Source organism: Cydia splendana, chromosome 13 (assembly GCF_910591565.1).
Source record: "Cydia splendana chromosome 13, ilCydSple1.2, whole genome shotgun sequence".
NCBI lineage: Eukaryota > Metazoa > Arthropoda > Insecta > Lepidoptera > Tortricidae > Cydia > Cydia splendana.
The window spans coordinates 11,721,157-11,746,558 of record NC_085972.1 but is presented as its reverse complement, the minus strand read 5'-3'; the positions used below and the strand labels follow the sequence as shown (position 1 = coordinate 11,746,558).

Below are 25,402 nucleotides of genomic sequence, written 5' to 3'. Positions count from 1 at the left end.
ATTCTTATGTTAGAGCTATATTACATTCTGAATCTGTATTTGATCTGTATGTTAAAGTCAAAATATGTTTTTATGAGGTTTGATCTACATCTAGCCTGTTTTAAGAAAGTAATGTTCAAAGAGTACCTATGCAAAAAGTGTGAATACTTATGGTAGAGTCTGGCTAGCCAAAAATTGTTGACAGATATTTCGTTGTTGTATCACCAATTGTCTATGATTAAAAAAAAAAACTAAAAGTCAGTTGTCAATTTATGTCATTCATTCAAATTGTTTGCGGTTTATAAGGGGTTTATTTTAAATAATATTATATAGTCTATACTGAGTGAGGTTCGCAAACTATTATTTAAGTTCGTAAATAATTACGACAATGTGCGAAGTCGACGTGTAGCGTTGTATAACGAAAAACTGCAATGTTTATACAACTCCTAAGCAAATGTAAACAAATTAGGAGGTTGGTGCTCTATAAATATTTTAATACTTAGCATTTAGCATATTTGGCAATATTTATGTATTTTTTTTCGGGATGGATTAATATTACGGTATTTTCGAGCTAGGTCACAGCTAGGTCTTATTTACACTACATTTCATTTTTCGCCTTGTTACAATGGTATATAGTGAGAAAGTGTTAACATGTGTTTATCGTTGACTGTACTTTACATAGTGTTAGAAATTATATGAGCTGACTTTGAGTGCACGTCAACGTATATTTAATTTATATCCTTTAGGTACCTTACGTGTGCACAGAAAATCAAAAATATTTTCTAATATCAAAACTATAATTCCTACTACACAAAGTGTGACCAGCCCAAGATTTTTTGAATTTCCCGCCAAACATTTGTGTAATATTTCAGTAGCCAGACTCTATAAACATATTTTTTATAGGCACATACTGTAACAAGTCATGGTTGCAGCATTGGTATTTCTAATAAGAATAAGTATTGTTTTCGTGTGTGTTTGTAAATTTTACTTTATATTTCTATTATTAAAATATATAAATTAATTACCTAGCATATAATGACTTATAAGAATAATAATTGACACATATTCTACAGGATACTTATGGTATAAACATATTTTTTATAGGCACATACTGTAACAAGTCATGGTTGCAGCATTGGTATTTCTAATAAGAATAAGTATTGTTTTCGTGTGTGTTTGTAAATTTTACTTTATATTTCTATTATTAAAATATATAAATTAATTACCTAGCATATAATGACTTATAAGAATAATAATTGACACACATTCTACAGGATACTTATGGTATAAACATATTTTTTATAGGCACATACTGTAACAAGTCATGGTTGCAGCATTGGTATTTCTAATAAGAATAAGTATTGTTTTCGTGTGTGTTTGTAAATTTTACTTTATATTTCTATTATTAAAATATATAAATTAATTACCTAGCATATAATGACTTATAAGAATAATAATTGACACACATTCTACAGGTTGTTTAAATAATAATAATACAATATTGACAATATTTTTTTATTACTTATCAAGTTATCAAAATATACAATATAGACCTATAATTTGTATGACAATTTACTGTAACTGCAAATTTTTTGTCTTGTCCAAAACTTCTTTGTAAGGTGGATTGATAGGGCCCTGAACTGGCTCCTTATATTCATAAGATGTCTGTCCATCCAATAGCAAAGGATATGAGGTATCAGAGTCATATGCGCTTAAGTCCCCACATGCATTGAAGGGTACAATATATCTGTTAGGGCCAGTGAACTGATTGAAATCACAGTATTTATGATCCAGCAGAGGATTCACCATTGTTGGTACATAGCCTTCTGGTGGCTGGTAGTTCTGACATATTACAAATGCTTCAATACTTGAATTTCTTGAACTTCGGGGCTTACTGACAGTAACAAACTTGAAGAACTGCTTCAGCTGCGAATACAAGAGTGACACATCCTTCCCTCTAAATATTTTAGCCACAAATACACCTCCATCCTTGAGAACATGTGTAGTAATATTCAAGGCTGCAAGTAGAAGCTGTGATTGGACATACTCATCAATATCATGCAGACCTGTTACATCTGGAGCTCCATCACAAACAACTAAATCTGCCTTTAATCCTTCAAATTCCTTTATTATTTCATTAGCCGTCGATAACTTGGTTATGTCGCCTTGTATTTGTTTAACGCCCGGCAGAGCCGCCATAGCTTGCAAATCGACGGCCACTATCTTGACTTCATCTTCATTTTGTGCATTCTGTCTAAGTTTCTTTGTAAGTACTTGGCTCCAGCTACCGGGAGCGGCGCAGAGATCCACGGCGCGGACCACTCCTTCAAATATGTTGTGCTCTTCGTTAATTTGCAGCAATTTAAATGCACTTCTGGCGCGCCATCCTTCCTCCTTAGCTAACCTATAGTAGATATCTCTTTTATCTTTTGATGTTTTGCCCATAGTAATAAAGTTTAGTTTTTGCTAGTTACGTTTTAAGTAGGCACTGTTACTAACTATGATAACTACTCAAACTCAAGTAAATAAATTAAAACAATAATTACATTCGGTTCAATACCAATACCATATTCCATTCCATATGTCAACTGACACTGACAGCCGTGACATTCGTTTAAAAACACAATAACTCGTTTTAATTATTCATCGTAATTTACACTTTTTTTTTCATTTAGTGATACTTATCGAAGCAGTATTATAGCATTAACGTTTTTATAAAAAAAAAATATTAGAGACAAACAAAATAAATAATATAATTATTGCAAATAATTATTTCATTTAATAGACACATTTGGTTTCCGAATGTTCTGAATGCTATTGACAACTCTACAATTTCTACAAATGACAATTAAATTATTAAATTCCATTCCATTCAAAATTTCATTTCATCATTCATTGTTTGCATTAGCTTGTAGTAATTTGGTGTGATTTGTTGTGTTTGCTCTTTAATGTAGCGATTACATTATCTCTTCATATATTTCAACTGCAGCGATTCGATTCAGTTTTTGGTCCGACTCAACGCCGAAACACGCTTAATTATTTCCACAGTGCAAGTGCTTACGGCCAAATCATGCAGATAAACAGTGGAACTAAACAAATAATATTCTTCGTGATGGAAGAATGGAAACTGATTTTATTTCTGACTCTAATTTTTGGTGTGTACATGTATTACACAAGTACATTTGAATTCTTTGAACAAAAAGGGATCAAGTTCATGAAGCCGTATCCTGTAGTAGGTAATTTGGGCTCTCGGATGATGGCAAAAAAATCGTTCCATGAATTCCAATATGAGATCTACAACTTTTTTAAAGGCAATCCTTACGGAGGTGAGTTGAACATTTAATACATAAATTAGGTAGGTACACTACACACTACACTTTTTACACTTTTTTTTTTTTAAAGATAAGTTAACTATGATTCAGGTATGTAGTTATTATTGTAAAATCTGATTATAAGTGAGAGAGTCGCAATAGTTGCATACCTCATAGAAAGTTCCTTGATAACTTGATAAAAATTAAACCAAGTTTTTCACAAATTACACATAGGAAGATTTATGTACATAATTGAATCTGGAATACAAAATATTTCTATGAATGTGGTATGGTAGGGTTGGTAGGAACACAATGATTAAATTAAATACCATGTTCCTTTTTCCAGGTATATTTGAAGGAAGGAGACCATGTCTGTATGTGTTGGACCCAGAGTTGATAAAAGCAATCACAATAAGAGATTTTGAACATTTTGTTGATAGAAATACTTTCACTAGTAAAGAACCAAGATACTTAAGCCAATCTCTCCTTAATTTAAAGGTGAGGTTTTAGGTTTAAGTATGTCATCTTTTTTTGTTGGCCAATAAAATAGTTGAGTGTTGAGTAAAAAGGGTTTTGTGTTAAGGCATACATAGAACTTTATTCACATCAACACCACCTTGCCAAGTGTGAGAAATATTAGCATCTTATTCTAAGAAAAGTCAGGCCCATAAGGCTAGTTGGAATTAACTTGCAAATGGGCATGCTTGCAGTACCGTCTTTACCATAAGGGCACACGGGGCCCATGCCCAGAGCCACCATCCTCAGGGGGCCCCGAAGGACAGTCAGTAACATTATATTTAATTACCTATAAAAAATAGAAGACGGTAGTAGAAAAATGATAGTTTAATTCGCTTTCTTTACTTTCCAAAAGGGCCCCAAATTCTTATGTGCCCAAGGGCCCCAGCATAGTTTAAGACGGCCGTGCATGCTTGGTGCTCTAAACATTAAACATAGTCAGCCAAATGTCTATCCCATCAAAAACATTACATGTAAATAGATGCAAGTCTCGCAATGCAATTCTTCTACAACAAAAAAGTTTTGAGATATAATGTGATACCAAGTCGGTTATTTTAGTCAGTGCCTGGGGGTGTTAAAACCGTATTAATATTAGATATCTTTAATTTTTAATACATGTTATAATGACTTGGCCATCGCACTGCGGCATAATGTCATAAGGATCATCGTCAACTATTAAAAACAATTCTAATAGAACATAACGCTAGCGCTAATCACATGCAGTTTGAGCATTACACATACCTAGGTATTTTCAAGAACGGTATGAGTAAAGCATTATGTGCGATTGCCAAGTCATTATAATATGTATTAAAAATTAAAGATATCTAATATTAATACGGTTTTAACACCCCCAGGCACTGACTAAAATAACCGACTTGGTTTCACATTATATCTCAAAACTTTTTTGTTGTAGAAGAATTGCGTTGCGAGACTTGCATTTTTTTACATGTAATGTTTTTGATGGGATCTCATCTCTTTTTGTAGGTAGTCCTTCTTTTCGGGTACTATATCTTGTACGTCAGCTACCACTTTTCTCAAAGCTCGTACTCATCTCATACCCATCCCACACTATACTCGTACTCATACCTATACAATACTTATGGCCTTACCAAACTATACTTCTTGTACTCATACCCAAGTACCCACCCACACCATACCCGCACTCATTCATATCCTTACAATAGGTACTCGTAGCCATACCATACTCATACTATACACATGGTATAACTATACACATCTTCATACTCACATCATACATCTTAGACCTTTACATTACCTACTATTTGTCGGAACTGCAAAAGTAACTTTGTTGTCGCATATATTTATATGGGATTACAAACTTAATTATACAGTTCTTAAATCATTAAAACGTGTCTGATATTGCAATATTTTTAGGTTTTCTATGGCTTGATAAACTAAAAACTACTTATGTTTAAAATTTGAACCTTGTGGGTATGCTAGAAGTACCTTAGAATTATGATGATCGGTGAGTGTGTCAGTGTCAAAACTAAGAAACTTTGACGTACAATAATTCTTAAACTACAAGTTTAAATTTAATGTTTTTGAGAATATATCTAAAGCATGTTAGACCCTATATGTCACTGAAAATTCAGAGTTCTAACTTTAGCCAGCATAAAATTACAGGACGTCGAAAATGGCCTGAATCGCTTCGAGAAAAGGATGGTACGGCCGTGCCTCTTTGTTTTGCTCGACTTGGCGGGGGCACTGCCGTGCCCCCAGATTATAGTCTATTATCATTCTAGGGTTCAGAATGGAAAGGAGTCCGCAGCACACTGACCCCAGCATTCAGCTCTGCCCGGTTAAAGAATATGTTGCCTTTGATTGAGGTGTGCACAGAACAAATGGTTCAGTTTTTAAAGCAGTATGGTATGTTACCTAACATTAAATATAGAATTAGTATTTTGATAGAGTGAGAATAAATAAAAGTTTGTAGTATTACTTTAAGGCACTTGCACCATTCCACTAACACAGGGTTAAATTGTACTGGTAACCATGGTAACTCCAGGTTTAACCGGTTAACCCCAAGTTAGTGTAATGGTGCAAGTGGCACTAAGAGAATTATGAAATTTTGCCTCTCCGCCTCGCCGATTATTTAGTTAAACAATGCTAATTACGCTACATTTCCACTGATTATGTACCTATTGCTTTTAGACAAACAGGATGTTGAAATGAAGGACACTATGGGACACTTTACGCTGGAAGTTATAGGTGCATGTGCCTTTGGTATCAAATGTGATGCTTTGACTGGTGAAAATGCTAATTTTATAAAGGTTAGTATAAAATAAACTTTAAGTAACTGCACTTTTATTCAACTGTTACCCAATTTTCGCGAAACGATACTGTTTAAAATTGCGAAAAAACTTGTCAGTTTCATGATTTCGGCCAATTAGGTAGGTTTAGTCAGAGCAAGTATAGAGTGACGATGAATGTGGACAAATATATCTTAACACACCTGTTACCAAAATAATAATGATGTGTACTGATTTGCCCACTTCGGCCCGTCAGTATCTATTATGTTGCTGACTGTACCTACATTTAAAAAGTTTCCTATGGTACAACCATTTTTTCTTAATGGCATTTAATAAATTACAGATTGCAGAAAGATTCAACTATATGTCTAAGTCTAAGAGGATGATGATATTCTTTTTCCTATTATTTGCACCAAAAATGTTGAGGTATTTCAATATATCTTTCATGAACGAAGAGAGTACAAGAGAATTAGTTACAATACTGAAAGCTGCCAAGAAAGAAAGGAGATCGGGAGATTACAAGTATGTTTTTTGCTTAGTGGTACTAAGAATTAGCTAGAATAAATTGACAAAAGATTGAAAAAAATATATTTGACTTTAACTGCAAACAGTTAAATTAAAACAGTTAAATTTAGACAAATCTAAATTTAATTAATGAATTGATTAAATCTATATCATAATGATATAAAAGAAACGGTCGCAAACGCCTGTTTAGTTAACTCTGGATTCCGCTTAAGCATGAATGTAGTATGCTCAATGCTCCTTCCAAATAAAATCCATGTAAGTAATCTATTTTAGCAGTATATACACCGTGTTTTTTTTGATTTCCGTTAATTTCAAGGGTGCATACCTGAGCTTAAATCAAGTAACTTTCCCAAAGACACCGATATTCTAATTAACTCCATTTCGAAGATAATCAATATTTTATATTTTTCCTATAAGGCCTCTACAAGCTTGTACACTTGCCTTAAGGCCGGTTTACATATTGATTAGTGTTTAGAATGAGTTCATACATTTGCTACTAAACTTAAGTAAAATCTCGGTCGATCGATGTTCGAATTGACATTGATATGTCACAGATTTCAATTGTTTGGTTTAGTTAAATGTAATGCCCGTGTTACAACAACGCTATATGCTACATTTAATTACTTTTTAATATTATTTTTTCTGAAAAAAAAAGCAAAAAAAATTTTTTTTTTTTCAAAATTAACTATGCCATTTAGTTTTCTTAAACGTACTTAACCATACCCCGAAGTTAACGGAATTCAATAAAAACACGGTGTATATATTGTAGTGTCCGACCGAAGGTTCGGTTTCGGTTTCGGTTTCGGCCAGTTTCGGCCAAAAAATCATGTTTCGGCTGTAGTTTCGGTTTCGGCCAAAAAACGGCCGAACCTTTCGGCCGGGCCGAAACTTACGAAATGGTACTTCGTACTATGAAACTAAACTATGTGACAAAGACCAAAAGTTGGGGAATAAGTAACGCTACGTCTTACGTAAGCGAACAACTCGCGACGGCGGCGCGGCGACGGCGCGGCGCGGCGAGGAAGAAACAAAACGTTGATACGTATAGGTGTGTCCTACTCACACATGAGCGATTTAGACGCGAAGCGGCGCGGCGCGGCGCGGCGCGGCGAACGCGCGGCGAACACGCGGCGCGGCGCGGCGCGGCGCGGCGCGGCGCGGCGCGGCGCGGCGAGGTGAAACAAAACGTTGATACGTATAGGTGTGTCCTACTCACACATGAACGCGGCGAAGGCGCGGCGCGGCGCGGCGGCCTTGTCCGACTAGGGAGACACTCCCCGATCGCCATGGCCGCACGCAGACACGGTTTTTAGTAAATTCGTATTTAAATTATGAGTAAACTATGTCTTTATGTGGTTATGCAAGTAAGTGCAGCGTTCTTCGTTGTCTAAAATTTTGGTTTACTGGGATTTTGAATTGGCACCGCCATCAAAAACTAAGTACACAATTACCAGGGTGGTTATTAATTTGCTTATTAGGTACTAGCTTTTGCCCGCGACTTCGTCTGCGTGGAATTAGTAATTTGGGTACCATAATTTTTAAACAAATCTGCTTTTTATTACATCCTTCTTTTCGCCCCCAAAATGGATGACTAATTACAATTAGTCAAAAATGCGAACTTTCTTTATTTGTAACGAAATTAAGATATTATTTTCTTTTATTTATTTATTAATTTTGACGTGATAACGTCTTATAAATCGATGAACACCGGTAGCATGCACGAAAAAGTGTCACGTTGTGGACAAATCTCCATGGTAACGTTGTGGACAGATCTCCATGGTAACGTTACGTAATGTAATGGTAATGTTTTCTTATGACGTTATCACGCAAAATTATCGTCCGTAAACCGACTTTACAGACAACCATATTTTTCTATCATAACATCACTTCCACCTCCACTCCAACTTGGAGGTTCGAGAAGTTGAAGAAGTTGGAGAAGCTGTAGAAGTTGGAGAAGCTGTAGAAGTTGGAGAAGTTGATAAAGTTGAATAAGTTGAAGTTGGACAATTTAAAGTTGGAGAAGTTGGACAATTTGAAAAAGTTGAAGAAGTTCGAGTTGGAGAAGTTGAAGTTGAATTTGAAGAAGTTGGAGAAGTTGAAGTTGTAGTTGAAGAAGTTGAAAAGGTTGGAGTAGTAGAAGTTCAAGAAGTACGAGAAGTTGAAGTTAAAGAAGTTGGAGATGTCGAAGTTGAAGAAGTTGAAGAATTTCGAGTTGGAGAAGTTGAAGAAGTTGAAAAGGTTGGAGAACTTGAAGAAGTTGAAAGGTTGGAGAAGTTGAAGTCTAAGAAGTAGATGTTGAAGTTGAAGAAGTGGGAGAAGTTGAAGTTGAAGAAGTTGAAGTTAAAGAAATTGGAGAAGTCGAAGTTGAAGTTGAAGAAGTAGGAGAAGTTGAAGTTAGAGAAGTTGAAGAAATTGAAAAGGTTGGAGAAGTTGAAGTAGAAGAAGTTGGAGAAGTCGAAGTTGGAGAAGTTGAAGAAGTTGGAGAAGTTGAAAAAGTTGAAGCAGTTAGAGTTGGAGAAGTTGAAGTTGAATTTGAAGAAGTTCGAGAAGTTTAAGTTGAAGAAGTTGAAAAGGTTGGAGAACTTGAAGAAGTTGAAAGGTTGGAGAAGTTGAAGTTGAAGAAGTAGAAGATGTTGAAGTTGAAGAAGTGGGAGAAGTTGAAGTTGAAGAAGTTGGAGAAGTTTAAGATGAAGAAGTAGGATAAGTTGGAGGAGTTGAAAAAGTTGAAGCAGTTCTAGTTGGAGAAGTTGAAGTTGAATTTGAAGAAGTTGAAGTTGAAGAAGTTGAAAAGGTTGGAGAACTTGAAGAAGTTGAAAAGGTTGGAGAAGTTGAAGTTCAAGAAGTAGGAGATGTTGAAGTTATAGAAGTAGAAAATGAAGAAGTTGGAGAGGTTGAAGATGTTCGAGTTGGAGAAGATGAAGTTAGAGAAGTTGAAGAAGTAGAAGTTGAAGGACGAGTTGAAGAAGTAGTAGGAGTTGAAGTTGAAGAAGTTGAAGTTAGAGAAGTAGAAGTTGAAAAGGTTGGAGAAGTTGAAGTTGAAGTAGGAGAAGTTGAAGTTGAAGTAGGAGAAGTTGAAGTTGAAGAAGTTGAAAAGGTTGAAATAGTTGAAGAAGTAGGAGAAGTTGAAGTTGAAAAGGTTGAAGTAGTTGAATAAGTAGGAGAAGTTAAAGTTGAAGACGTTGAAAAGGTTGAAGAAGTAGGAGAAGTTGAAGTTAGAGAAGTTGAAGAAGTAAAAGAAGTAGGAGAAGTTGAAGTAGGAGAAGTTAAAGTTGAAATTGAAAAGGTTGAAGAAGTTGAAGTTAACGACGTTGAAAAGGTTGGAAAAGTTCGAGTTGGAGAAGTTGAAGTTAGAGAAGTAGAAGTTGAAGAATTGTTGAAGAAAAGGTTGTTGATTCCCCATACAAACTTCCACCCCCTTTTTCACCCCCTTAAAGAGGGATTTATGGGATAAAAACTACCCTATGTCCTTCCCCGGGACTCAAACTATCTCTATACCAAATTTCATGAAAATCGGTTCAGCGGTTTAAGCGTGAAGAGGTAACAGACAGACAGACAGACAGACAGACGGACACACTTTCGCATTTATAATATTACTAGCTTTTGCCCGCGACTTCGTCTGCGTGGAATTAGTGACAGCAGCTAAAGTAGGTATGGCGCCTGGATAATTCTAATAGCAATGATTCAATTCGCGCATTGCTTGCTTCAATTATTAGGCAATTCATTAACTCTTTCAATTCCACCCCCCCTTGCACTCTCTTCAGGGATGATTACCGACATAAAAACTATCCTATGTCCTTCCCCGGGACTCAAACTATCCCTATACCAAATTTCAACTAAATCGGTTCAGCGGCTTAAGCGTGAAGAGGTAACAGACAGACAGACACACTTTCGCCTTTATAATATTATATATATTTATAATATTAGTATTAATATAGTATGGATAGTATGGATTAATTACGTTTTGGCAGAAATTGGCTTTACGACGGGATAGGGACTGGACAAGGATAGGGGTGGGGTCTGGTATATAAAAAAATATTTTGTGCTTTTCAGTGGGTTGGAAGGACCTCAAAAGGAAACAACGGAACCCTTATACTCTTTATAGGATCACTCGTGCGTCTGTCTGTCTGTCCGTCTGTCACAGCCTATTTTCTCGGAAACTACTGGACCAATTAAGTTGAAATTTGGTACACATATGTACATTAGTAACTTAAAGATGGACATGTTTTTTTTATAATTTTAAAATACATAGGTTCGAAGTTATTTAAGAAAATAGCCAAAAAATGACCATTTATCTCCAAAACTACTGGGTCTAAAATTTTGAAAAAAAAATATACAAAATAGTTCTTTACCTATAGATGACAGGAAAACCTATTAGAAATGTGAAGTCAAGCGGGAATCGGAATTATGTACGGAACCCTAGAAACGCGAGTCTGACTCGCACTTGGCCGGTTTTTTTAAAGAAATTATATTAAGTTATTTTGCTTTTATGTTTGTTTTTTTTTAATAGATTTATTTATATTTTTACTTTTTTATTTCGTTTTATTTATTTTTGTCTCATTATGACGATCGATTGATCTTGCTGCGCGCACGTAATACAGGGACCCACTCCCTCTCCCACTCGCACTCTCACTCGCACTCTCAATCCCACTGAAAACCGCATCAAAATCACGGACAAACATACATACATAAATACATACCGGTCAAACTGAGAACCTCCTTTTTTTATGGCGGTTAAAAACCAAAGTAGTTGCTCTTTTCTGTGAGCTGTAACTTCGCAATTAGCTTAAAAAAATTAAAATAATGACATAAATTACTTTGCCGAATCTTTATTACAGCGAACTCAGAATAGTCGTAAGTGCCATAGACGCTACTGGAGTTAAGTCTTTTATGCCAATTTCCGCGAATTTGAATATTTTTTAGTTTTGTGCCTATAGATTACAGGAAAACCTATAAAGAAATCAAACGGGAGTCGACTAATCAAATCATAGTCGGTAATTCTATATACGCAACGCCTCTAGCCGCGTCATATTCGCGTCTAAAAATCAAATGGATTGATCGCGCCCGTTCCGCGCCGCGCCGCGCCGCCGCCGCGCCGCTTCGCCATCGCGTCAAAATCGCTCACCTAGGACACTTCCATATGCAACAACGGTTTGTTTTTTCCGTGCCGCGTCTCGCCGCGCCGCCGCCGCGTCGCGCCGCGCCGCGCCGCGCCTCGCCGCCCGACATTCGCGTGCAAATCGCGCCGCGCCGCGTTCGCAACGAGATCGCTTACGTAGGACACTTCTATGGGCATCAAAGGATTGATTTAGCCGCGCCGCGCCGCGCCGCGCCGCGTTCGCGCGTTGTTCGCCTACGTAAGACGTAGCGTAATAAGACAACAATATTTATTAAGATGTACCTACATATACTGATTCATGTACTTATAGGTACAGAAATTAATTGGTTTATTATAAAACAATTCCACTAATGAGGGCGCCACTAGACGGTTGACGCAGACTTAAGAGGCTGTTAATACCTATAATGCGCACACTGTCTAATTGTATCGGAGTAAATGAGATTAGCACTGTCGCATGTTACTGGGCCTGGGCAAAGGAATAATAAGAAAACTCATCATCTTCCTCGCGTAGTCCCGGAATTTTTGGCACGGCTCATGGGAGCCTGGGGTCCAATTGACAACGAATCCCAAGAATTGTCGTAGGCACTAGTTTTTAAGAAAGCGACCGCCATCAGACTGATCTTCGAACCCAGAGAGTAAACTAGGCCTTATCGGGACTAGTCCGGCTTCCTCACGATGTTTTTCCTTCACCGAAATGCAAATAGTAGGTAAATATCAAAATTATATTTAGTATAAAAGTTCCGAAAAACTCATTGGTACGAGTACGTGGCCTGGGTTTGTACCTTGCGACCTTCGGATTGAAAGTCGCACCAGCGCTCAAGGAAATATCTCGCTTTTTAATACAATGGACATTGCTTGGAGTCTGTGCTCAACTACTTATCCTGAAGCCTGAAGCACGGCTTTGACTTCGCATGAAAGTTCGCCTCACTGGGGCACTTCGGACGTTTAGGCCCAGGTGAAGATCGGTACCCGGCCTTGCGATATTGTCCACAAAAAATTTGCGCTCGCTGCGCTCGCGTTTTTGTTTCACCCTGTATCTACAATCGTGTTGGCTTGACTGGTGAATGAATAGAGTTAGACCAAGAAAATTCTGCAATTATTTTGATAGCATACGCAGTGCAACTAGTACAAATGTTATTTAAACGTCATAATTTCATAGAAGTTTTGGCGTTTAAAATAACACTTGCACTGCGTGTGTTATCAAAATCGTTGCAGAATTATCTTGGTCTAACTCTAGTAATTTTCTTAAAAAACTGCTTAAGTAACATCAATTTCAAGGGCATTGGGTGTTGACAGCCCCATAATATGTGTGTAAAAGCGGTTTTATGACATTTTTTCAACGATTTTAACAAGTCTACAAAAAGTTCGGTTTCGGTTTCGGCCGAAACTAGAGCCAAAGCCGAACATTCGGTTTCGGTTTCGGCAAAAAAACCGGTTTCGGTCGGACACTAATATATTGTATTCAAATCAGTATCATCTCTATTGCTACTGGTTTTATGAGTCTATTGATATAGTAGATGTAGTGTAGGGACGCCCGGCCGGAAGCAGGCGGGCTGTCGATCGCGTGTCGCGTTCATTCAGCCCAGTTCCCTGGAGTTGGAGCTGCAGGTTACTGTCCCGGCGGCATTCCCACACTATCCTCAAATCTTCTTGTTTTCCTGCAGAACAGAAGGACATCTTTGATCTTGACGTCCTTTAGTTCGTTTTCGATAGATTTAGTAGTCACCTGCAATAAAATCGTGTACAGCGAACCATACAAAAATACATAACACGATTTTATGACTCTACACCTTTATGATTGTCGGCCTAGTTCCTAGTATAACATTGATAAATTATCCAAAGCAAATTTGTTTATTTAAATATCTGGTTTTATCTTATCATGTAAGACCTACCTAGGCATGACTATGGGTGCATGCATATGGGTGCATGCATTTAATAACTGGGGCAATAACCTGACTCGATTTGTGGGGCAATAACCTGACTCGATTTGTGTTTATCTTGTAATATGATAGTTAAACTTTATACCTACCTATTCCTAATTTTAGTCCTCGTCGTCAAAATCGACCGTTTAGTTTTCACACTACTACACACACACAAGACAAACATACACACACAGACTGCTGAAATCGCAGGACATTAATTCAACGTTCATAATGTTTTTTTTCTGTAACATTTTTTTTAGGAGAAATGATTTCTTGCAGCTGCTCATAGACGGAGCTAATAAAGAAAATATTGATGCGGACGGCACAAAATCAGGAACATGTGAGAACCAACCAATTATATAACTTTTTTCTTACTAAGACCAGTAATTAATAAAGACAACTCTCTAAACAAAGTTGATACGTTAAGTCTACTTCAAAGAGTTTTTCTTTCATATTTTTTTTTCAATCTTGTCTGTTTGTGCGATGCTCGGTCTTCGTTTACTTACTTATATATTTTCTAATACCTACATATAATACTCAACTTTTTGATAATCATGCATGACGATGATTTGTAATCTCATAAATATAATATAATAAGTATACCACCAGCACCATCGTGGCGAGACCCGAAACGAGCATTTGCCCTAGCACTAATTATGATCTTCTTTCGGAGGAACTTAAGTTTCCTTGAGTGGTGTTCTGAGCAGGGACAGGAACCGGTTACCTTAACCGGGGTTTTTCATAGGGTTATTTTAGAGGTGTTTATAAAAACCCCTACCATAACGGTAACCGCTTAATAAGGTAACACTTTGATTCGGTAACCGTATCAGATCGAGTTAACCTCTGTTACCGGTAACCGAAATAAAAACCCAGTCTATTCAGTTACCTCATTATGAGGTTTTTGACCAGTTCAAACGATTGTAATCTTTACGCACACTTAAATTCAACTTATTATTGAATAACCGAGGTTGGCATGGGCGGTCTATGAAGCCTCCAGCACAAACAAGTTTTTTTGCCTTTCCTTTGTTTATCTTTATACCTACCTGTGTGGTGTGTTCTTATTATAAATATTATTAATTATTATATTATAACTAAATTAATTAAAACAAATAAATTAAATAAGTTTAATAAATTAAATAAATTAAATAAATTAAATAAATTAAATAAATTAAATAAATTAAATAAATTAAATAAATTAAATAAATTAAATAAATTAAATAAATTAAATAAATTAAATAAATTAAATAATATAATAAAATTAAATAAATTAAATAAATTAAATAAATAAAGTCAATAAAATCAACAAAATATAAATAAAGTAAATAAAATAAACAATTTTTTTAGTATTTTTTTTAGTTCTGACGGCACTTTCTAAAACTACTTTAATGTAGCAAACCAGTAAGCAACCGATAATAAAGGTTACCATAACTGAATGAAAACCTGTTAAAAACCCTTAACAAAAACCCTATCGCGATGGGGTTTTGAGATTAACTCGGTTAAAGGTTAGGGTTACCGTTTCAATAAGGTTACCATTACAATCAGGTAACAGTATGATAGGGTTACCGAATGATAAGGTAACCGAATCGATTGGGTTACCGAATTGATAGGATTAAGCGTAAAGAGGGGTTTTCCGGTCCTTGGTTCTGAGTTTAGAATCTGTTAAGGTACCTATTGATATTGACATTATTTAATAGCTCGCGCATTGACGATAGAAATCAACTGAGAGTCGTATCAATCCATACCTATCATAAATATCGTAAAATTACTCCTCCTTGTTAAAATTACAAATTAAAATATTATTTTTATCTTTACAGTGCTAGATGACGACACGATCGACGCGCAGTCTCTCCTGTTTCTCATAGCGGGTTACGAAACGTCCAGCACTTTACTCTCATTCGCCATTCACATGCTGGCTACCAAGCCAGACATCCAAGAAAAGCTTCGAGCTCATGTCACGGAACATACAGAGGGAAAGGAAATGTCTTACGAGCTGCTGTCGCAGCTGTCTTATTTAGAAGGCTTCTTATTGGGTCAGTGATTTACCTAAACTGAGGGCCTACCGCTAACCACGTTCGACGTGTTGTCTCCCTGTCACACTTACGTACGAATTTACAAGTGTGACAGAGAGTTAATACTAACACGTCGAACGTAGTACGCGGCAGGCTCTCTGCTGTCCATCAATGCATTTGTCTGCGGGTTCTATCTTAGAAACAGTTATAGGTAGACAGCTGACATCAATCAGTATATTGTACACTGATTGTACATTGTGTACATTGTTGTATCTTTGTATATCGATTGAGCACGGTGCTGTGGAAGAAACATGCATTTTTGGAATATATTTTTAAGCATTCCGGTTTTAGCGAACTCGATTTGTGTCAACATGGGTACTTGATCACTTGTCTGTCGCTGACGCCGACTAGAATAAAGACTTATTCTGAATTAGTGTGGAATTAATGAATGTCTGCTAAGTGCTAAAAGACGTTTATGTTAACAGAACTTAATTGCTACTTTTATTTGATCTTGCTATGTTAGTCTGTATATAACTATGTATAGAGTGAGTTGGAGAAAAAAACTAGTATAAAAAATTATTTATTTCTCACAAAAATATTTTTTTTTCACAGAAACGTTAAGATTGTTCCCACCCGTCGCCCGAGTTGACAGAGTTTGCACCAAGAAATACACACTACCCGGAACACCAGTAGAAATCAACGTGGGAGACGTGATCGCTATACCAGTGTACGGGATCCACACGGACGCTGACATCTACCCACAACCGGAGGAGTTCAGGCCGGAGAGGTTCATCGGGGAAGAAAAGAAGAATAGACCGGCGCACCTGTTCCTGGCCTTTGGGACTGGGCCGCGGAATTGCATAGGTATGTCTTAAAGCATATACAATAGGGGGTATTACTACAATGTTCTGCCGCCAGAGTGCAACACTAGCGCCTATAGTAAACCATAGAGTAACTTATACATACTGTGCTTTAAATTGTTTTTTGACAAGTTTTCACAGACGATAAAATATGACATTGATGCATCAAGGCGGCTTGGTAACAAGGGGAAACGCGAAAATCGAAATTTAGTTATGTGCCTCTTTATTTATTAGGCAAGGCAATTAATACCACTTGCTAAGAAGAAACAACTTGAGTTCAAAGATCAATATTAGGTCCATGGGGTCCCAGCGCGCATAAGTTGTTCGCAGAAATCGCGAAGCGTCTGGTTGACGTAACTGGTGACCGAAGAGCTGGCGGCTACCTCGCACAACGTATCAGCATTGCGATACAGCGAGGAAATGCCGCCAGCATCCTTGGTACAATGCCTCAAGGGCCTATTTTAGATTTAAGCTAGTTATTAATTTCGTTTAGTAGTACCACTGTATATATATTGTATGTAAATAAATGTTTTACCCAATATTTTTATTTATTTACAGGTCTACGATTCGCCATGTATTCCGCAAAATTGGCTATGGTCTCGCTTCTGAAAAACTTCAAGTTTTCCACATGCCCGAAGACTACTGATCCCATTAAATTTGACAAGAGGGGTTTTTTGTTGAAGGCAGATCTGTGGGTGCGCATTGAATCCCTGTGAGTAATGCACAGGGATTCATTTAAATGTATAAGGAGGTACTAGCTTAATTTGTTTTTGATATGGTTGCGGTTGGTATGGTGGTATGGTTGGTTGAATTCTATAATTTTAGACATTGGTTTTGCATAGTGATGTAAAGTCTACCTAAATTGGCCATGGAGCGTAACTTTGGCCATCGGGATGAATTCGGTGCAGGTTTTATTAACCTTTTAACCGCCAGCAATTTTTGATCGAGCGTGCTCGTGTCGCCACCGTCAGTAATTGTACCACGCAGAGTAAGGTTGCCACAGTTACGGGAGTTATAAATGTGCTGTAGAAACCAAATCAGATCTTTGTCTTATTTATGAGACTGTGGCGAAATGAGCTGGATATGTAATGTCTTATATATCAGACTCTGGCGGTTAAATGGTTAATGCAATCGTCATCTAGTTAGTTTTAATAGCTAATCTTCCACATTTTTCGAGTATGTGAGGTGTGCAGTAAAGAGTATTGTATTGTATTTTTATATGTTTTTCGTGCAAACCAAAGTTAGCCTCTGTTGGGTTAATGTAACTCAACTTTACGGTATTATGCCTATTATACAGAATAAATAATAGTACTACCGTACAGAAAGGACATTTTCTACAAAACCGAAGTTTGACAGCGATACAGGGACGAATCATGCTATCCCTTTTTAATGTATGGCACTATACTTTTCGGTTATTTAGGATTGTCAAAATTCAAGTGATTATCTTATCTGTGGTCGTGCACGCAAAAGGACGTCAAGTGGTGCCAACCCTAATAATTGCTCGGAGCAATGCTGAGCCGAACGGTGCCGAGTTTGCCCGAAAGGAGGAGTGTCTCCCCACTGCCTATAATTTGTATCAGTTGATATTTTATCATGACTTCATGATGCAACCTTTAATTGTTTTTGAAATGTAGCCTTGATTGGAAAACGCCTAGAAAACGCATGGTTAGATGTTGTATTTTTTTTTAAATTAAGAATTTATTTACATATAACATAAAATACTGCAATATAAGTATTAAGATTTATAAGACATCCGTTTATTATGTATTTGCATAGTGCATTTAGTTCAGAAATGTTTATCTTGCCAAGATTATTTTACAATGTGATATGGATATGACTAGTGATGTCTGTATTTTGCACTTCCTAAGAGCAGCATTTTTATTACTGAGCAAACTGTACAGATTGAAAGTACATAATTATTTAATTAACATTTATTAATCCCTGTTAGGTATTAAATTATGAAATTATAGCTATTTTTATTATGTACACAATTTATTTATGAATTGTAATTTATTCCGTTTTGACGAATTTTGCTATGAAGAATCCTATTGTGTCTTTATATATGGGATGTTTAGTTGGCCTTAAACAGTCTTCTTCGGGTCCAAATCTTTGTAGCATTGCTCTGTAACAATAATAGTTACCATAAATAAAAAAAAACATGTGTCATACTTAGGCGAAATGTACCACTTTGGTGGTTGTTGATAAGATAGTATTGTCATAAAAAGGGGTATCTTTTACCTGATTATTTTTCATGTGATAGTATGTGATAAATGACTGTATATTCGTATGTCATATACAGTATTCATGTAATGCTCAGAGTACAATAGAGTACAAATTTCAAGTTATTATTTATACGAGATAGTTAAAATGTCCATCTTTGGACCTATCATCGAGATTCATTTCACTTATAGGTAAAGAGATTATTTTATATTTGAAATGCCATAAATAAATGTGATGCCATTGTTTTTTTATAAGATTTCTTACATCATTTGGATACTCTTAGGTACAAAATGTACAGTACATCATATATTGGTAGTACTCAACTCATTCAACTCGATTATTCTCAAATTACAGTTTACTAGTTCATAAGACAAATAAGACTATTGAATCACATTATTCTAGTTTATAAGTCAAATACCTTATAACGTTTATTCACGTTAATGTATTTTTGTATGGGTTCAATAAAGGATTATTATGGTATGTATTTCTTTATATTACTTAGGGCATACTGAAAATTCCTGGAACTGGCCACTTAGAACAAATAAGTCGTCTCATATATCAGAATCCAGAAATTTTCAGTATGGCCCACGTACTACTACTACCCACCACCACCACATATACCACTGGGCCACAACTCCCAGTTTTTAGGGTTCCGTACCTCAAAAGGAAAAAACGGAACACTCGTGCGTCTGTCCGTCTGTCACAGGCTATTTTGTCGGAAACTACTGGACCAATTAAGTTGAAATTTGGTACACATATGTAAATTAGTGACCCAAAGATGGATATTTTTTTTTTTATAATTTTAAAATACATAGGTTCGAAGTTATTTAAGAAAATAGCCAAAAAATGAGCATTCCCCCCCTTTTATCTCCGAAACTACTGGGTCTAAAATTTTGAAAAAAATACACAAAATAGTTCTTAACCTGAAGATATTCAATGATCAATTTACCTTTGGGCATCCGTGAGAGCCGCGCAGGGCATCCCCGGGCCTCCAAGGAGGGGCTCCGCAGGTACAAGCTGTAGGCAGGGGAACTTGCTCAACGCCCACGCTACGATGGCTTCATTCTCTTCTTCAGTTACTGTGCATGTGCTGTATACCAGAACCCCTCCTACTTTCAGTACCTTCACTGCCTGCAAAAAAAAAAAACACGTGAATAAAAATGTGTTGAGTCAAAAAGTATGTACGATTCCCATCAAACGGGCGGAGTCGGTGCGGCGCGCATTTATATTTGTACGGCCGCAAGCATAGAGTATGAAGTAGAATATTAATTCGTGGCCGCAAGCCGGTCGGCTGCTCGCGGACGCGGACTGCTCCGGTCGATTCCATCGCTTCTGTCATAATATTAGACAGCCGAAATAGATGGCGCTGTACTGTGCCATGTTTTGTTGTCACTGAATTGTTAAACGTCAGCTTTTGACAATCAATTTTACCTTATAATTTACGAAGCCGTACAGCGCATCGCGTTTACCTGTCAAATTCGAAGCATGAAATTGTCTTAGGGCCACCACACAGCGTCTCCCGAGCGTCAGCGTCTGCGTCTAGTCAACTCTATGGCTGGTGCTCGACGCAACGTCGGCGCAACTGCGCAGCCATTTTCCATAGCGCTGACAAGACGCCGACGCTCAAAGGACGCTAGTGTGCGGTAGGTATCTTAGTAATGTGCAAAGGTTCTAAATATAAATTTCACTCACAGATTCCATTAACTTTCGTTGTACGAATTTGTATGACTGCAGCATCTTGTCTGTCATTTTGTTGACCAGCTGTGGTCTTTGTCCAAGTCCGCTGCATGGTCCATCGAGGAGAATCTTGTCAAAAACATTTGAACTAAAAGGAGGACCTTTAGTGACATCAGTAGTACCGTTTTCTGAATGGCATTTTGTTGAGTCGAAGGCATAAGCAGTGACGCAAGTAACTCCATTTTTCTCACAATTCTCTTTTATTCTAGCCACTTTTTGAGGAGTTTTATCTATTGCGATGATAGTTGCCTAAAACATACATACAATTAAAGTCATAACTATGAGGTATTATTAATACTTTTTTTTAGTACTTAACGAAAAATGTTTAGTTAATGTTATCATTCTCAGTTGCTCAGTTGTTGTAAAACTATAGAATAAAAATAAAAAACAACGGGTTGCACTCCGGGAGTGCTGGCAGAAGCGAAAATCAATGACATTGTAACTCAAAATATTAATATCAGTGCCATCTAGTGCATTTGAGGTTACCGCCATCTAGCGTTATTTCGTCGCATTACTTGAAATCCCTAAGCACATCACTGTGAGTACTAGAGTTATATTAGTACCAATTTGAGGGAAACTCACTAGATGGCAATTAAATCAAAAAAGAAAAACTCAATGACATTGTAACAGTGTCCGTCACAAGTGACGTCACGTCTTACGTCTTACGCTCTCGCGAGTTTAAATTTTTTTCCTCTACACAAAAAGTGCTCAGCGCCGCTAAAGAAGTTTTCACTTCAATAAAGCAATAACCCTCCTACTAGACTAGGGTGTCCTGTTCTTACAATCTGATGAATATGATTGGTATAATCGCTATTGGAATATATTATTTTTATTACTGTTATCACAGAATAAATAATAGTACTAGGTACAGAAGACTCACTCTCTATCAAAACGCGTCTGTTACGATCAGCACAGATATGGCCGCTAGGTGGCGACAGCGCCACGCGCGGCTTATGGCAAACCCCAAAATTGGGGCCGAACGGATGTACTTTTAGCAACCTGTAGCAAAGCGATGAAATCGCGGAGTGAGCCACGCCTGCTGTTACTCCATAAAAAAATTTCATAAAAAAAGTCTAATTCTACTAACTTCATTGTTACACATTTCAGCTAAGTGTGTAGTCTTATTACCAGGGGATGCACACATGTCTAGGATGAGCTCTTTGGGCTGTGCATTCACCACCCAGCCACAGACGATTGACGGAAGGTTTTGAAGCACCAACGTTCCTTTGGGGTATATAGACTCGTTGATAACTGGTAGTCTTGAAGCGGGCAGAGCAACTTCTATAGCAATTCCACTGAAAATAAACAATTGATATTAATCTCTAAAGACCTATCATACAAGGAACAGTTATAGTTCGTTTTTTTTAGCATTAGAAAGAACTTGAAAGAATGTAAGCGATCTTGACATGTCTTTTAATTGAAAAACGCTTTTTAAAAATCAGTAACTATTACTTATGAAAGCAGGAGAATATAATTGATCGTATTAGATTCATAATTGGAATGATTTTAAAAATGTGGTTTTCAATTAAAAGACATCAAGATTGTTTACCTTATTTCTAATGCTAAAAAAACGAACTATAGTTGAATTAAAAATTAATAGTGTAGGAAATCAGTTACTTCTGTTTTGAAATTGAACGAAACAAAAACAAAATGCATGTCTAGTGCACACCCGAGGGTCTAAGCCGCGCACATTTCTAATGCACAGCGGGTCGCGGAGTAGGCTCCATGCATCCGCGTATTCTTTAGCAGAGGCCCTTACATAACACTGAAGTAATTAGTACTATTTATAGGTAATAATAAGAGACCAGAAAGTCAATTTAAGAGCACTTTCCCACTGACATCCAGTTTATTGCGGGTACGGTTTTCTGCAGGATCCCGTTTTAGTAGTATACATGCTAATATAGTAACGTTCACACGAGCATTTTGTTTGCGGGATACTGCATGCATACTACAAAAAACTGGATCCTGCAGAAAATCGTACCCGCAAAACGAAAGCTCTAAAGGCGCGTCTCGATATTGCGCGGCGGCCGCGCGAGCAATGTTCGACCGCGGCAAACCTGTATTTTGGCTCGCGAGCCAATTTCGGCACCATCTTGATCTTATGCGCGGCGGCCGCGCGCGGCAGGCGATCCGACGATCGACCACATTATATCACAAAAATTAATTATTCGGAACGAAGTATAGCCAAATAGAAAAATGATCTGTTGCGATAATCACTACATTTTTTACTGTTCCATAGAAACTGTTTATAGTGCCGTATAATTCAATTAAAGTACGACACTTTTCATTATCCATGTATGCGGCCGCGCGAGCCAACTGAAATATATACACACCCGTCCCAACTGCGCGCGAACATTCCTTTGCCGCGCGTCGAAACACCGACAATGAATGGTTCGTCGCGTGGCGTGTTCGAGCGCGCCAATGATCGAGTTGGCTCGCGCGGCAGCCCGGTATCCATTGCGCGCGGCTGCCGCGCGAGCCAATGTTCGATAGCTTGCTGCCCGATATGGAGATGGGCCTTAAGGTTGATTAGAGAGCTTGATAAATCCTAATATTAAATCCTATAAAGTCCTATAGATTAACAAGATAAATAAAAATAGGTGGAGACATAATAATCTACAGTTTTCATCTTTCTGCATCAGGGTGTGTGTGGGGGCTGCATGTGTTAACGAGTGTTAATGAGTTACCTAGGTGGTATGCCATCATTGAATAGCTCATGTCGAAGCATCTTTAAGTAGCCAGTGCCAACAAAAACTTTTTGGCCAGTATAAGCCAGTTTCAGCCCTTTCTTGCATTTCCCCTCCATATCACCATAGATGTCAACTTTATCATTGATACTGCAACCTGTAAATTAATATCAGATCATTATGAGCAGTTGAAAATCAGGGAATTAATTTTATTTATTTATTTAAAATTGAAGTCAGGCAACAAGGCCCATATTACAAAATTACCTTCCCAAGTTCCCCTTGCCCAAGTTGGTTATCAACTTTCCTTAGACATATTTAATTACACAAACGGGTCTACCGCGATATAATTTCATTGTTTTTACCTTTAATTCCGACGTTTCAGCTGAGTTGCACCAGCTGTGGTCACGGAAAGACAGCTGTGGTCTTGAAATTATATCGCGGTAGACCCGTTTGTGTAATTAAATATGTGTACAAAACGCGAGAGTTTAAAGTGTTATAACTTTCCTTAGAGCAATGTTTTTCAACCTTATTCATGACACAACCCCTTTAGTATGAACAAAATGTTTCGCTTATATATTGTTTAAGGCTGGCAGAGGCTTCGCGGACCCCCATGGGGTTGCGACCCACAGTTTGAAGAACACTGCCTTAGAGGAACTTAGATAAAATAATATTTATTTCAAATTTCAAGATAAAATGTTAAATATGAAATCTTCTTTTCACTATCAGAAAATCACAGTTGAATATTTTTGCAAAACAGTGATAGTAGTCAAATATAAAAAATATAACAAAGCTCTAACCTGGTGGAAGCCCCATTACTCCCGGAGCAAACACATGAGCACCCCTCAGTACAGCCACGGCGCACAGCGCGTCTACTATCACCTCAAGGTTACCACTCGGCTGAACGTCGGTTAGCCACTGTTCCACAACCAAACAGTCCGGATAGAGGCAGTAGAACTTCGGTATTGATGCTAATTTTAAGCTTTCACGTTGCTGAAATAAACCTTGTGGTTAGTTTCAACAATAAAATTACAGTTTAGTCCAAATTATTGGCAAAACTTACGTCTTCCAAGTAATTTTCAAAAGTTTTGATATTATATTCTCGTGTTTTGTTTATTCTAAAAGTTGTATACTTTGGAGGCTGAGAGAGCCAGGTCTGAAGTTCCATATTAACTATTATTATGAAGAAACACGCGTTGTTTTAAAGGTTGTAAATTTCAATGAATTTACTTTTTTTATTTTTTAAAACTATTTTATAAATGTGTCCATATCTCGATATCGCAGTCGCACTCCGGTTCATCTTCCGGTGCTGTCAATGTCAATGTCATTACTGTCAATAAACAGTCTCGTTTCCGTTTCCGCTCAGGATTGCCAGCGCAGAAACCATTATTTGATCTAAACCATGAAGTTATATTGTTTAAACTGGAGCGAGTTGTCAGTTTTTTTGCCATACTAATTTGAACCTTATCACCGAGACAGAATGTTGTTCGTACCAGACTAGAGAAAACGGTCCACATGAGATAGAAAAACCCGAGCCCTGTGTCTCACTCGCACATGTTGCCAATGTTAAAAAGATACCATTTTGGTAGAAATTATATCAATATACTACTGAAATTCATTACCTTCTTATACTATTTTAGTGCTATATTCCAATTACAGTTCTGATATCTTTTAAGTAATTTGTTAATTATTATGATGTTAATATTATTAACTGATTAAGCCAAGCATGTGCGCAACAAAAAAAAACAGTAAATTGAATATGGTAGAAATTGTAGTAACTTTGAATATTAATTGGTATCCCCAACTTGATGACGATTAGGGTGACTATGATGTCGGTACGATTTGGATCGGTCTTACAAAATTGTTATTTCATACTTAATGTAAAAATAACTTTACCTAAATAGTATACTAATAAATAAATAAAGATATACTTGTGGCGCACCGCAATGCTGGCTGCCCACAAACCGTCTACGTCAACGAGACAACGAGTCAATGTCATACACAACTAAATTTTCCTTCGTACGATACGGAAGCTAAAATCTTATTTGCAAATCAATTGTAAATTAATCATTGTAAATATTCTCTCATTATATGTAAATATTCATCCTCTCTATCTCCGCGTATTATTTCATAGAAATAGTGCTCTAGATAAGAACACTAAATTGGTGACCCGCGACTTTCAAAATTTTCAAAATGACCGACGAATTCGAAGATTCCATTTGCAAGAAAATAGAGCCCGAACGATCAGGTGCT

General features: G+C 37.1%; 3 protein-coding genes across 3 annotated transcripts; 1 reads left to right on the top strand and 2 right to left on the bottom strand.

Annotated features, from left to right (window-relative positions):
• Positions 1-1,478: 1,478 nt before the first annotated feature.
• Positions 1,479-2,532, bottom strand: LOC134796068 (tRNA (cytidine(32)/guanosine(34)-2'-O)-methyltransferase-like). The gene has a single exon (XM_063768002.1). It carries the CDS (start codon positions 2,422-2,424, stop codon positions 1,552-1,554), a length of 873 nt encoding a protein of 290 aa, XP_063624072.1. The 5' UTR covers positions 2,425-2,532; the 3' UTR covers positions 1,479-1,551.
• Positions 2,533-2,882: 350 nt separating this feature from the next.
• Positions 2,883-19,208, top strand: LOC134796066 (cytochrome P450 9e2-like). The gene is made up of 9 exons (XM_063767999.1): positions 2,883-3,305; positions 3,637-3,788; positions 5,570-5,693; positions 5,979-6,097; positions 6,420-6,598; positions 13,900-13,979; positions 15,454-15,669; positions 16,261-16,512; positions 17,067-19,208. The coding sequence occupies exons 1-9, from the start codon at positions 3,050-3,052 to the stop codon at positions 17,222-17,224; spliced, it is 1,536 nt and encodes a 511-aa protein (XP_063624069.1). The 5' UTR covers positions 2,883-3,049; the 3' UTR covers positions 17,225-19,208.
• On the bottom strand, positions 18,447-24,373 carry LOC134796067 (tRNA (cytosine(72)-C(5))-methyltransferase NSUN6). Its single transcript, XM_063768000.1, has 7 exons — positions 24,213-24,373; positions 23,950-24,142; positions 23,153-23,309; positions 21,553-21,760; positions 20,421-20,714; positions 19,678-19,859; positions 18,447-18,630 (listed from the first exon to the last, which is right to left on the bottom strand). The coding sequence occupies exons 1-7, from the start codon at positions 24,315-24,317 to the stop codon at positions 18,519-18,521; spliced, it is 1,251 nt and encodes a 416-aa protein (XP_063624070.1). The 5' UTR covers positions 24,318-24,373; the 3' UTR covers positions 18,447-18,518.
• Between the last annotated feature and the right edge of the window lie 1,029 nt (positions 24,374-25,402).